We start from the raw sequence: 14,336 nt of genomic DNA, 5'->3' as shown, positions 1-14,336 counted from the left end.
ACCATTATGGAAGACAGTGTGGCGATTCCTCAAGGACCTAGAAATAGAAATACCATTTGATCCAGCAATCCCATCACTGGATATATACCCAAAGGTTGATAATTCATTCTATTATAAAGACATATGCACACATATGTTCATTGCGGCACTGTTTACAATAGCAAAGACTTGGAACCAACCCAAATGCCCATCAATGATAGACTGGATAAAGAAAATATGGCATACATGCACCATGGAATACTATGCAGCCATGAAAAGGATGTGTTTATGTCCTTTGCAGGGACATGGAAAAACTGGAAACCATCATTCTCAGCAAACTGACACAAGAACAGAAAAACAAACACTGCATGTTCTCACTCATAAGTGGGTGTTGAACAATGAGAACACATGGGCACAGGGAGGGGAACATCACACACTGAGGCTAGTGGAGGGGTTGAAAGACTAGGGGGTAGGGGGATAGGGCAGGGATAGCTTTAGGATAAATACCTAATATAGATGACAGGGTGATGGATGCAGCAAACCACCATGGAATGTATATACCTATGTAACAAACCTAAACATTCTGCACACCCAGAACGTAAAGGATAATCATAAAAATGTAATAAAAAAGAAGTGATTGTTCCTGATACTTGGGTTGGGTTATCATTATTATTTTTTTGAGGTGAATCCTTTTGAAATGTAATTCTCTACTTTTCTCTGAGAAGTTGAGTGTTGGAAACCATCTCTTTCATTACCATTGTAATAGACTCCCATTATTATGATATTGTTTCAGAACATTGCAATGTTGTAGATTTTTGAAGAGGTGTACTGCCGTATATGGTAGTCTGAGTTGGTGTGGCCTCATTAAAGCTTTTTTTTTTTTTTTTAGTTTTCTTCTCTTTTCTTCCTGTAAAGCTGTTAGCTATAACTTTTGTCCACTCTTTTCAAAGTTTCATCTTGTCTTTCCTGTGGTTATACATTGTTTCTCTCTTTTCAGTGTTTCAATGGCAAAACATTGTAGGCATCCAAATGCCTAATACAATAACTGGTATAGAGAAGGCATTCAACCTATGGGTGATCAATGTAGAATGAATGGACAGGGACTTCTGCTGTTTGCCAAAATGGAGTAAGAGGAGTAGAATTTATCTTTTCACCTAAAACAACCAAAATAGTTAGACAAAATGTGTACAGCAACTGTTTCCAAGACATTTAATATCTAGCAATAAAGGACCATGATCTCTTAGAAACAAAGAAACAAATAAACTAGGTCCTACAACTGCTGCAACTGATTGCGTTGAAATGCTTTGTAGGCCATAGTAAATGGAGAGGAAACCCAGACAGAGCCTGTGAACTACCTGAATTGAAAAATTATTTCTGATAATTCCAGGAGAGCAAAGTATCCAGAGTTCATGGCACGGGAGAAGAGACAGATGCACAAGAAAGTTACTTCTCAGGCTTTGGCTGTCCTCACTGTTCTTCCTGCTCATTAGTAATACATTGAGAATCCTCCATGCCAGGCCAACACCCTCATCTGTGCTCCCATGTGACCGTTTTTACGCTGTGTTGATTACATTCCATGCCAGGGAACAACTTGCTTGAACGCTCTCCTCACATGATCAGGTTCCCACACCCTTTTTGGGCTCATCGGTGATGCCCGCTACCAACCCCATACACACCGCTATAGAGGCCTACATTGCTGCACTTCAACTATTTGTTTTAGGGCTAAATTATTGAGGATAGGAAGAAAAACCAAAGTTGGGGGTAGACTGAAGAGAAACTAATGCAGAATAGGGAGGTGAAGAGTCAGCTGCATTCACACTAAATATAACATGTTTAATTTTTCTGCCCATTTATCTGTGAGGTTGGTTTTTAAAATCATAAAATCCTTAAATTAATATATTTTTCTATATTGTCTTGAGTGAAGCATAAGCTTTCATTTTGTCTCTATTAATCAAATTTATGTTATTTTCAAATTTGGGCCTTCTGGGTTTATATCACAAAGTATAAAGAGTTTGCAATGGGTATAAAACTGTACTTCAATACACCTCATATAGTTCTAGTTAACTTCTATAATAAAAACCTTTATTTATATTGATGTAAAAACAACATCTCCATGAGTCTTTTACCCCTAAATAAAAGTAATATCTATTCTGTGTTGCTATACATATGTGCTTAAATATCTCCATCAGGCCGGGCCCGGTGGCTCACGCCTGTAATCCCAGCACTTTGGGAAGCTGAGGAGGGCGGATCACAAGGTCAAGAGATCGAGACCATCCTGGCCAACATGGTGAAACCCCGTCACTATTAAAAATACAAAAAAATTAGCCGGGCATTTGGCACGCGCCTGTAGTGCCAGCTACTCGGGAAGCTGAGGCGGAAGAAGCGCTTGAACCCGGGAGGCGGAGGTTGCAGTGAGCTGTGACTAGGCCACTGTGCTCCAGCCTGGTGACAGAGCAAGACTCTGTCTCAAAAAAATAATAAATAAATAAATAAATAAATATCTCCATCATTCCTGTTCCAATCTGCCTTGAGGGCTGGTTATTTGTGTCCATGTTTTGGTGTCTTCACATGGATAAGACATCCTTGAAGGAGAGAATATGTTTTATGTTTGAATCTTTCTTTATATAGTACTATACACAGAGTGAACTTTAAGAAATTTTCATTAATTTATTTAATTACTGTATCTATTTATAATTCATTTCATTTTTTGCTTTACTATAATTTATCTTTTTCCTTTCTCCAGTAATACTACGGAAGTTTGAGTAGAAAAGAAAATAAAGAAGGGGGAAATAAATGAGCTAATGTAAAAACACGTGATAGAAGAAAAAATATGAGTAAATATTAGGGTAGGTGGGAGGGAATAGTGGGAGCTACAGTCCATGTGTGTGAACAATGAGTGTGTACTATCTCCTAAGTTAGAATCGTGCTACATGAGTACTCACTTTGCATATTACCTGTTTAACTGAAACACATGCACATTATAACCACATAAAGTGAAAACATGGTTCTAATATATACAACATTCAGTTAATACAGCATGATGCAATGCAAGGACTACCTGCACTTTTACTCTATTTCTCCCCAAGTTTATTATTGAAGAAAGAAAAAAGGCAGCTCCTTTATGAAAGGCTTCATATTAAAGTATAGGATAACAATTGTCACTGATTCAGGAGTGTTAAACTCCTACAAAAACCCTTGTCTGTATTTCTAGAGGTCTAGGAATAATAATGTGATTAATCACTAGATATAATGAGTCAGACAAGGAAACCCCTCTGAAGTGCAAGAACCTACAAGATACTTCATGCTTGATGCCAAGCCAATAATTGAACATTGTACATGGACCATATTTGAAATCCTTTAAAGTTTATAATCATTGCTGTTAACATCACCATGATAACCAGTAGCAATAACCCTAAAAAACCATGATAACTTCCATATCAATTAAGTCTCCCTGCCTTATTGTGGAATCAGGAGTAATCCTTTTTTAAAGCAATTACTTTCCTACAATGTCAAAATTCACACTCATCCTGATAAAATAACCATAGTTCTTCATTCTTTCTCTCTCTGTGCCTTTCCTTTCTTTATTCCATCCCAGAGTCTAGTACTAGAGCACAGAGTAAAAGATGATCTATTCTAAGCAGATTAACACTGGAGATATCTGGTGCACCATGACTGGGATCCCAGGAATGAAAGATACACACACATCAATCTCTACTATGTTGGTATCAACAACTACCATGTACAGGGATGGAGATTTATTCCCTGTACATAGTAGTTGTTGTAGGCAATACCTTCTGCTTATTATTCATCTTTACTAAGGGGAAGACTTTATGAATCCATGTACCATTTACTCTCCATGTAGGCCCTAGTGGATATCCTTCTCTCCAGAGTCACCACACCAAAGATGCTAGCAATCTTCTGATTCAAAGCTGGGGTATTTCTTTGAGTGGCTGTGTGTCTCAGATGTTTTTCCTACACTTCATTTTTGTGGCAGAGTCTACCATAATGCCGCCCATGGCATTTGACCAATATATGGCCATCTGTTATCCACTAAGATATACTGCCCTTCTGACCACCTCAGTCAGTGTAAAAACAGGTATTGCATCTGTGACTATGAGTTTCTTCATCTGGCCTATGATGGCATCAAAATCAGCATCTACCAGGGAATGATTGTGGCTTTGTTTTTCACATGCCTGGATGTGGCGCTTATCATCATCTCCTATGTCCTTATATTTTGTTCTGTGTTTAGAATTCCTTCCCAAGATGCCCATCTCAAGGCTCTGGGTACTTGTGACTCCCATGTCATCCTCCTATTCTATGCACCAGCATTCTTTTCCTTCTTTACTCACCAATTTGGGGGGCAAGTATACCACTCCATATACATGTCCATCTTGCTAATCTTTATGTAGTGGTACCACCGACTATCAACTCCATCATTTGTGGAGCTCAGACCAAACAAATTAAAGAGAGAGATTTATCTAGGTCTTTTCCTTGAACGAGACGTTTTATTGATATAGACGAAGAGCTTAGTTCTTCATTTAAAAAAAATTTTAATGTAACTCTACAACTCAAGAAAACCTAATAATAATAACAGAATGATTTTGAGAAAATGAGGCAACATTTAAGTCTTACTGTTTATGCTACTTTTGTTCATGACAATATTAGAGGAAGGACACCTTATTTCCTGTGCAATATTCAGCTTTGTTATAACAGGCTTGAAGCATAGTAATTCAACAGCTAATTTCAATTTTATATTGACACAGAAAAAAAGGATACCTAAAGATACAGCTCATTCTCACACATTAGAAAAATGAGAAACAAAATCCCAAATTAACCTAACAGAATTTTAGTTTATTTTTGCATGTTTACTTGTACAAGTATACACACGAACTCACAAATGTATGTTTATTTGCTTTATGAGCAAAAAACGATGACATTAATGACAGTGAAATACTAAGGTATTATAAATGCCCAGGCTGAGTATATTAAAATACATCCAAAAAATATAATAGTGCAATTTTTTCATAACAAGTTGCAATTAGGTGCTTATATGGAGATAAACTTAAAAGTATTTTGAAAATAAATTAGAGGTTGCAGAATAGTACATATCATGTTATCTCAATTATATAGTTGTATACTTATTAATGTATAGAAACATAAGTATACAACTTATTCATATATAGAACCATAAGTATACAACTTATTCATATACAGAACCATAAATATACAACGATATAATTGAGATTACATGATATGTATCATTCTGCAATCCCTAATTTATTTTCAAAATACTAATATTATTAGCTCATTCTCAAACATAAACAATGAAAACACTTATATGGCATAGACTTCTTTGTTCATGATCTGTTTTTTCAAAATTCTAGGTAGGTATTTTTCAAAAAATATTCACTAATAATTTAAATGGAAGAATTCATTAAAGTGTACCTGTTACAATCTGAACACTAAGGTCCCATAATCCTGCCAATCACTTGGAATTGATACTTTCTGAAAACAGAATGTCTCTGATCCCCATAATTTTATCTATATTCTATCCTAATGCACTATTTTTCTCCAGAGAATTGTCAAAATGTGTGATTATTGTATATATTTTACTGTTTATTGTCTTCCTCCACCTTTTCCATCACCCTCAAAAGGTAAACACTATAGAGTTGTCCCTTGGTATCTGCAAGGTATTGGTACCAGGATCTTCCACACACACCAAAATCCAAGGATGCTCAAGTCCCTGAAATAAAATGCAATTTGCATATAGCCTATGCACATACTTTTTAAAACTTTAAATCATCTCCAGATTACTTTTAATAACTAAGACAATGTTAATGGTTGTTATATGGCATTGTTTAGGGAGTAATGACAATTTTTTAAAAGTCTACACAGATGCAATTTATTTTTATTTTCCAAATAATACTGAGTTTCCATTCTTCTGATTGCCATTGTGGAAACTTTCTATGTTTCAAATTCTTGGAGATATCTTCCTGTGAAGAAGGCATTTCACGAGCACTGATCACCTGTTTATACATTAGGTTAGAGATTTAACTTCTTGCCAGGTGGTCAGCCATACATATTGAAAACAAGAACATTTCACAAGCACAGGCCTCCTGCAGCCACAGATCAGCTTAAGTTACAGTTTTGGATGGGCGTTACAGCATTGACCTACAGGGCAGGAGAAAAGTTACAGGATTTCCCTTTACATCAGGATACTGTGTCAGCAGGTTCAGGATCTCCAATTATCTTGTCATCTTAATGCTCAGACCCCAGAATCTCATGGACGTTATTCTTGAAGATCAAGTTAAATGGATAAAGCATGGATTACTGTCAAAGATCCTGTCTATCTGGCACAGTATGAACCCTCTGAATGTTATCTCCATGTCTATAAATTCCAAAGGTGACTCTTCAGTGATCTTCTAGGTTTATAGAGGGGCTAAAGAAACCTTGAAAAAGATGACTCATAGATAAGATAATAAATCAAAACATGGATGTAAGATACTTTAGTTAAAATGAGATGTTCAGTTTAAAGACGCAGACTTCTAGCTACTAAAGCAATAATTCTCAAGAAAGGTGGTCCAAGGTCCAACTGTATACCATTAAAACAATGGAATTGGCATAGCAAGAGGCAAAATGACTTCACAATCGTAGACACAGGGAGGGCTCTGAGAGCCAATGATTGAAGGAGAGACTCAGTCAGGTACCAACCAAAGTGAATCTATCAGATTTATCATTCCAAGAGTAAGTATCAGCCCAAGGAAGGTTGGCAGGGATTTAGAAAAGAGTGGAATTCTCCAAGGCACATTGTCAGTCAGTGTATCCTGGGACTATATAGGGGTGATTTAGGGACCTAGATGACTCAGAATCATCTCCTTTCCTTGCTTAGGAGTTTCAATACAACATTCAATGAATTGTTCTAGATATCTGGTTATAATGTTACTTAATATGAACTTTAGAATGTGTACCAGACATGTCAGGAGGAAATTCTGGGAATGTAGAAAAGTGGCTATTATTGAGGAGTCAAAAAATGGTAATTATTGCTGGAGATTACAAAAGAAAATAATTCCTAGAATATATACAAACATAGTAGAACTTAAAACAGAAAAACGTGAGATTTAAATAATTTTACTGAGTGCAGTAATTTTAATGTAACTAATTAGGAAACACATTTGGCATTAGGCATTAAAACAATGCAGGCTATGACTAACGGGGCAGCCTGTGGACTCAGACTGCCAATGACCAAATCTCTGCTCCACTGCTTACAATTACAAAGCTTTAGGGAAGTCATTTTATCTCTTTGACAATGATTTTTAATTAAGGAACTAAAAATAAAGCATTTATGATAGTGCATGGAACATAATAAATGGAAATTTAAAATTAGAAACATATTTGTATTACTTGGTTATAGTTATAATCTAGACTCTATTTTTACTGAGCAGAGGATTTAAGTGAGATAACACAAATAAATATAGGGATTAAAATTAAACATTTTCAAATGATTCAAATGGTTTTGAGTTTTAGTTGCTATTGGCATCATAATTTTGATCAACAAACTAGTCAAAAATCTATTTCTTTCTACTTTGGCAATCATGGTTTGTCTATATCTGTTATTCAATTGCCATTGATAAAGTAGGAGTACAGAAATATTATTTGGTTTGTGGACAACCTAACATCAATATTATTTTTATATCATTAATTTCATCACTTTGTAATTTACTCAAATATTCCAATCTCCCTATGAAGCTTCCTCCACTATCTGGTCATGTGGCTAAACCAGATACCAGGGGCCGTGGGTAAACAATATAATAAACAATATACAAGAACCTTGCCAGAGTAACAAAAATGGGCTGAGGTAACAACTGATCTGTTAGTAATTACTTGAAGAATGCTAAATAGCAATATTTACCTTTTCCCTAATGGGTGGATCACAAAACACCCTGATGCAGCTAACCATAGCAAAGTATTAATGGTAATACATAACCTATTTTATGCACTAGTATGATTCTCAGCCCACTGTATGTACATTTCTGCTTTATAAAACTTATCACAGTATTACAGATGTCAATTTTACTGACTGATGATGGTAGAAAAGTGAAGAAGGTATCTGTAACGTATAAAATATTATTAAAATATAGCATTAAATCTATGCTTACATACTTATTGACTCACCCTTTTTAACATCACTTGTTGAATTTAAATTCATACACATTTGATATGAACTTATGCTCCTTTCATGCAGAACAATCTCTGGACTCTTTTTTGTATCTGTTGAGTCTTTATACTATAAATAACAGGGTTCATCATGGGAGGTAAAATAACATAGATGTTGCCCATGAGGACGTGAACCAACGGTGAGAGGTGTTTCCCAAAGCGATGCACCATGGTCAGACCAATGATTGGGATGTAGAAAACCAAAACAGCACAGATGTGAGACACACAGGTCTGTAAAGACTTGAGTCTCTCCTCCCGGGATGCAATGGCTAAGACTGTATGCAAAATCCTAATGTAGGAGATGAGTATGAGCACTGCATCTAACAACAGATTGATGATCACCAGTGTCAGAGCATAAATGCTGTTGAAGTGGATGTCTGAACAGGCCATTCTGATTAAGTCTTGGTGCAGGCAGAAAGAATGAGAAAGGATGTGAGGACGGCAATAATTTAAGAACTTCAGACGGATGATGACTGGAGGTATTAGTAAAGAACTCCTACATAAGATTGCCACTCCAATTTTTATGATTTTGTCATTAGTTAGGATGGATGAGTAGCGCAACGGGTGGCAAATGGCGATGTAGCGGTCAAAGGCCATAGCGAGGAGGACAGAGGACTCCATGAAAGACAGACCATGGATGAAATAAGACTGGGCAATGCAGGAATCCAGGCTGATCTCTTGAATTAACCCCAACAGGATCCCCAGCACTGTGTACACAGTGGAAAACCCGATGCACAGGTCAGTGAGGGCCAGCATGGCCAGAAAATAGAACATAGGCTGGTGTAGGCTTGACTCAGTCCGGATCACATGGAGCACCATGCAGTTTCCCAGGAACACCAGAGCATAGATGGAGGAGAAAGGAATGCAGAGCCAGGGATAGTGAACTTCTAGGCCAGGAAAACCAGTGAGAACAAATCTGGAACTATTGAAGTTTGAGTTAGACATTAATAACGGATTGAAAATACTTCTAGAAAAATGAAAATTACATAGGTTTGTGATTCCCTAATTTTTAGTAATGTTTTTCTGCTTTTAGGAAGAAAATAAAATACAATACAATTTCTGTAATTGTCATAAATTCAGCAAAATAGAGACCTTATTCCTTACCCTTTAGGGCAAAAAACCTGTTGTCTAGACATGGAATTTCCAGTGCTAGTGACTAGGAATAACAGAAGACTAGGGAGTTTTATGAAGAAACAGTAATGTTACCTGGCACGTGGGAGTTAGGTTTTAGTCTAGACTTCTGGGAGTCTCTGTTCATTCCTAAAGGAAGACAGTGTATGATCACAGTTGTGTACCACTGCTATAGGTGGCATCACCCTCAAGAGAATATGAGATTAGGTCATTTATTCTTAGGTATTGCAGCTGTTTCTTTCACTTTTCCCAAAGGATAAGATCCCAAAAGGTATATACTGGTTAAAATAACCAAACTTTGCAAAACATAAAATAAAAATATAAAAATATAAATATAAATGACTAAAATGAAAATGAAAAATAAAAAAAATTAAACACATTTCAATTATGGTATCTCATACACAAAAGACATAAGTTAATATTGGGAGACACCGGAAAAGACAAAAATCTTGCACAAGATAAAAAGGTGCACAAAAATAGAGAAAAAAAATAAAGTCAAATTTAAATAAGTAAATAATTTGGAGAGGGACTAACATGGAATGTGTAAAAATGTTCTTTCTGATTTCACTTAGTTTGTATAGTTTCTTTTAAATAATCTTTATGTTCTGCAAAGTTAGGTTACTTTAGCTAGTTAACTTCTGTTGAAAACTTATGACACTTTGAGGGTAGTACCCAAGAGACAAATGACTGAAGTATTTCACATTCTCCAGAGGTTGATGCCAGCTATGACAGCAGTACCAGTGATCATACACTCTCTTCCTTTAGGAATGAACAGAGACTCCCAGAAGTCTAACCTAGAATCTAAATCCCATGGGCCCAGTAATATTACTGTTTCTGTATAAAACTCCCTAATCTTCCATAATCTCTAATCACTAGCACTGAAGATTCCATGTCTAGATAACAGGGTTTTGTCCTAAGAGGTAAAGAATAAGGTCATTAATTTGCTGAGTTTATGACAATTACAGAAATTGTATTGTATTTTATTTTTATTTTAGCCATCTGGTTGTGTGCAGTAATTTCTCAGTGTGGTTTTAATTTGCACTTTCTTAATGGATAATAGTAATTGGAAAATAATGCGTTCGAATGCAATATGTCATTAAATGTAAATTAGTAAATAATTTGATGTCATAACACTGTAGTTATTGATCTTGCCAAACATCATAAATTTAAGCAGTAATACAGACCTTAGGAGAAAATACAGATTTTTACAGAACATCAGATAGTTTAATAGATGCTTCTCTTAAATTACTTCTTTTTTCCACCTTGTAAGATCATTCATGTATCAGAAAAAATGATATGGGAGACTGATATGCCTTTTAAACTAAAAACTAAAATATTTGATAATATCCATTTTATCTATGAATGTGTTAGCTTTTTACAGGTAACATAAAATCAGTTACTTAAGCATAACACATTTTTGTGATAACCAAATAGTCATAAATATGTCCTTTCTTGGCCAAGCCTCTTATAGCTGTATGTACTACCCAGTACATTCTAAGATTTCAATTACAAATAGAGCTCTATGGAAGCCTAACAAAGTGATTTGTATAATTGGGTAATTAAAAACTATTTTTTAACATGGGATGATTTAATATTTTAAGAATATAATATTTTTTAAATATTTAATTTATATGAGTACCTAGGCATTACCCTCATAATATAACTGAGTATCTGAACAGTATCCTTGGAAAAGGGGAGTTAATAAGTCTGATAAGGATAAAAAATGAGCTTGAAGCATAATTACATTTAAGGTATGCTTTTTTGTTTTAAATAAGGATTCAGTCAAAATAAACAACAGTGACTAATGCAATGAGCATTAATTTACCCATGCTAAGAGAATACAGTGGGTATATATGAACAAAAGGTTGGATAGTACAGGGTACAAGAGAAAATAAATGTCACTATTTTTTTGTAAAGATTAAGCTCTTTATTTTTAGATAATTATAGATGCAAATGCAGTTGTAAGAAATGCTTCAGAGAGATCCTGTATACCATTTACCTAGTTATGTTATATTTGCTTTTTTATTCCAATTTGAATTTACTGAAATGGATCCCTTCACTCTTCATGCACGTGATTATGTTCATGTAACATCATGCTGTACAGCTTCCAAAGAACCAGAAAATTACATGGGTGATAGCTGTCAAAGATGCCCCATTCCAGAGGACAAAACAGAAAGCCTTCACTTGAGTTTCATGCAGTCATCACAGTTCATTACTCGCCTGCCTTAATGACAAATTATACCTTTCTCTGCCTAGAGATTTTAAAAATTTTTATAAATCAGAGTAAAGGAAATATCAAATATGGAAATATATTTGTACTGTGGACTGATAGTATAGCACAAGCTGTGTGGGTCACAGGCACATCATGCTGCCTATCTCTCACAGGGAAAGGAAGTCATCTGGAGATGAAGCCTAGAGAAAAGAACAAATGGAGGCTTAACAAAGAGAAGAGATGAAAGAAACCAGCAGGAAGTGGCCCCAAAGTTAAGGCTCTGCCACAAAAAATAACACATAGTGAAAGATGCTCTGAAAAGTGGCTGAGATGCATGGAGATGAACTAAGAATCCGAGTATGAAATGTTTATTTTTGAAACTCCTGGTGTAAATATGTGATTAGCATGCAAGGGGCCAACCCAAAGACAAAATAGGAACTCCTGTATCTTTTCCTGTGTTCTTTTTGTCTCTGTTTCCTTAGAAACAAATCCATGAGTATCGGAAATTCCCATTCAAGAGAGAACTGCTCAGAAGATGTTCAATTCCAAAGTGTTGTTTTAAAAGTAGATGCCAGCTATACCGAACGGTTTTTTTTTAAACAAATGTTTAATTTAAATTTACTTATAATAATCATATATATTTATGGGGTAAGCAGTGATGTTTTTATACATATATAATGTATATTGTGATTACATCATCAGAGTATCAATCTTCTCAAACATTTATCGTATCTTTGTTTTGGAAACATTCAATATTCTTCTTCTAGCCATTTGAAACTGCATAACACGTTATTGTTAACTATAGTTACTCTAAATGGTGTAGAATAATAGAATGTATTCCTCCTATCTAGCTGTAATTTTGTATTTCTTAAAAAAAATCTCTCCTTGTTTCCCTCTTCCTTTATTAGTCCCAGCCTCTAGTATCCTCTGCTATACTTTTTGCTTCTAAGAAATCAATTTTTTTCAAATTCCACATATGATTGAGAACATGTGGTATTTGTGAAGCCTTTTCTAATCTCCAAGAACACAGTAAATCATTTCCTCCCAAGACGCTTTACCTATCCTCCTAAAAGATTAATTATGAAGGAGTACAACTATTTTTCAATGTGTGCCTCTTCACTATATTGTAAACACCTTGTGATTGAGAGAAATTTTGTGTTTCTATGAATATAAATACAGTACATGATGTAAGTAGATCCTTAATATCTGTTTATTGAACACACATAAATTATTTATAGTAAATTCTCTGGTCTCTTCAATAATACTGTTTTTTAAAGTCATGTTGCACATTCTGGGTTAGAGTCTTCATTAATGTGTAAATCATTACACATCACTTCCATTTTAGAATAATTGAGAGTCTTCATATGTCTCTGGAATCAAGTATGGAGGTTCCTCAAAATACTGAAAATGGAAGTACCACATGACCCAGCAATTCTACTGCTGGATTTATATCTAACATAAATGAAATATGAATTTCAAAGATGTTTGCACTCTCATGTTCATTGCAGCATTATTTGCAATAGCCAAGATATAAATAAACAGCCTAAGTGTCCGCTGACAGATGAATAGATGAATAAATTATAGTATATTTATGCAAGGAAGTATTATTCAGCCTTTAAAAAGAAAGAAATCTTTCCATTTGTGGCAATGTGAATAAAACTGCAGAACATTATGCTAAGTTAAAGAAGCCAGACAAAGAAAGGCAAATGTTGCATGATATCACCTAGGTAAAATGTAAAATGTCAAACTTCGAGAAACAAAGAGGAGAACAGTAGTTGCCAGGGACTGAGGGGTGAAGGAAATGGGAGATGTTGGTCAAAATGTAAGACTTTCAGTTATAAGATGAATACATTTTAAATATGTAAGGTACAGTGAGGAAAGTAAAGTTAATAATTATACATTATATACTAGAAATTTGCTAAATGAGTGGACCTAAAAATTCTCTCTCTCACACACACACACATGCACACACAAACTGTAGTACATGGGATGAAGGATATGTTAATTAGCATAATTTTTGAAATCATTATGCACAGTATGCTTATGACAAAATATCAATTTGTATGCCTTAAACATATAATTATTTTGATTGCCAAGCTTCAATCAAGATTTAAAAAATGCTATAACAATTGGGCATTCATGTGCAAAAAAAAATGTTAATCTAGATACAGACCACATACTGTTTCCAAAGTAGATCATAAATCTATATACAAATCTGTAAGATAGAGAACAAGGGAAATGATATGCACAACTTTCAGCTTGGGTGTTGAATTCAGTTAGGTACATTTTTCTGCAGCAACCAAAAGACTACTATAGTATATGTGTGTGTGTTTGTGTGTATGTGTGTATTTATATGTACATGTGTGTAGTTTTAGTCTCTCTGTATGGTATGTTACATTGACTGACATTTGAATGTTAAAAATAACTGGATTATATTTAATGAACTTTTTGGTATATATATATACACACTAAATATATATGTGTATATACACTAAATATATATTTTTGTTTCATACATAAATATCTGTGTGTATATGCACCATATATATGTGTATATACACTAAATATACATATTTTGTGTGTGTGTATATATATGTGTATATATATGTATATATATATACTAAAATGTTCACCAAATATAATCCAGTTATTTTTAACACTCAAATGTTGGTCATTGTAATATATCACACAGAGAAAGCCATGCACATTCTGCACATGTGTCTCAGAACTTAAAGTCAAATATATACATATATATACACACACACACACACACACACATAGTATTGTGTGTGTATATATA

At 34.7% G+C, this 14,336-nt stretch overlaps 1 protein-coding gene across 1 annotated transcript; it reads right to left on the bottom strand.

The window, feature by feature from the left end:
* Positions 1-8,202: 8,202 nt before the first annotated feature.
* On the bottom strand, positions 8,203-9,138 carry LOC105720044 (olfactory receptor 51V1-like). Its single transcript, XM_021675196.2, has one exon. The coding sequence runs from the start codon at positions 9,136-9,138 to the stop codon at positions 8,203-8,205; it is 936 nt and encodes a 311-aa protein (XP_021530871.2).
* Positions 9,139-14,336: the final 5,198 nt, after the last annotated feature.

Source organism: Aotus nancymaae, unplaced genomic scaffold, assembly GCF_030222135.1.
Source record: "Aotus nancymaae isolate 86718 unplaced genomic scaffold, 86718_ANA_hifiasm-v0.15.2.pri h1tg000059l, whole genome shotgun sequence".
In the NCBI taxonomy this organism is placed as follows: domain Eukaryota; kingdom Metazoa; phylum Chordata; class Mammalia; order Primates; family Aotidae; genus Aotus; species Aotus nancymaae.
Note: the sequence above shows the minus strand (reverse complement) of the source record. Positions and strands in the feature narration are given on the sequence as shown.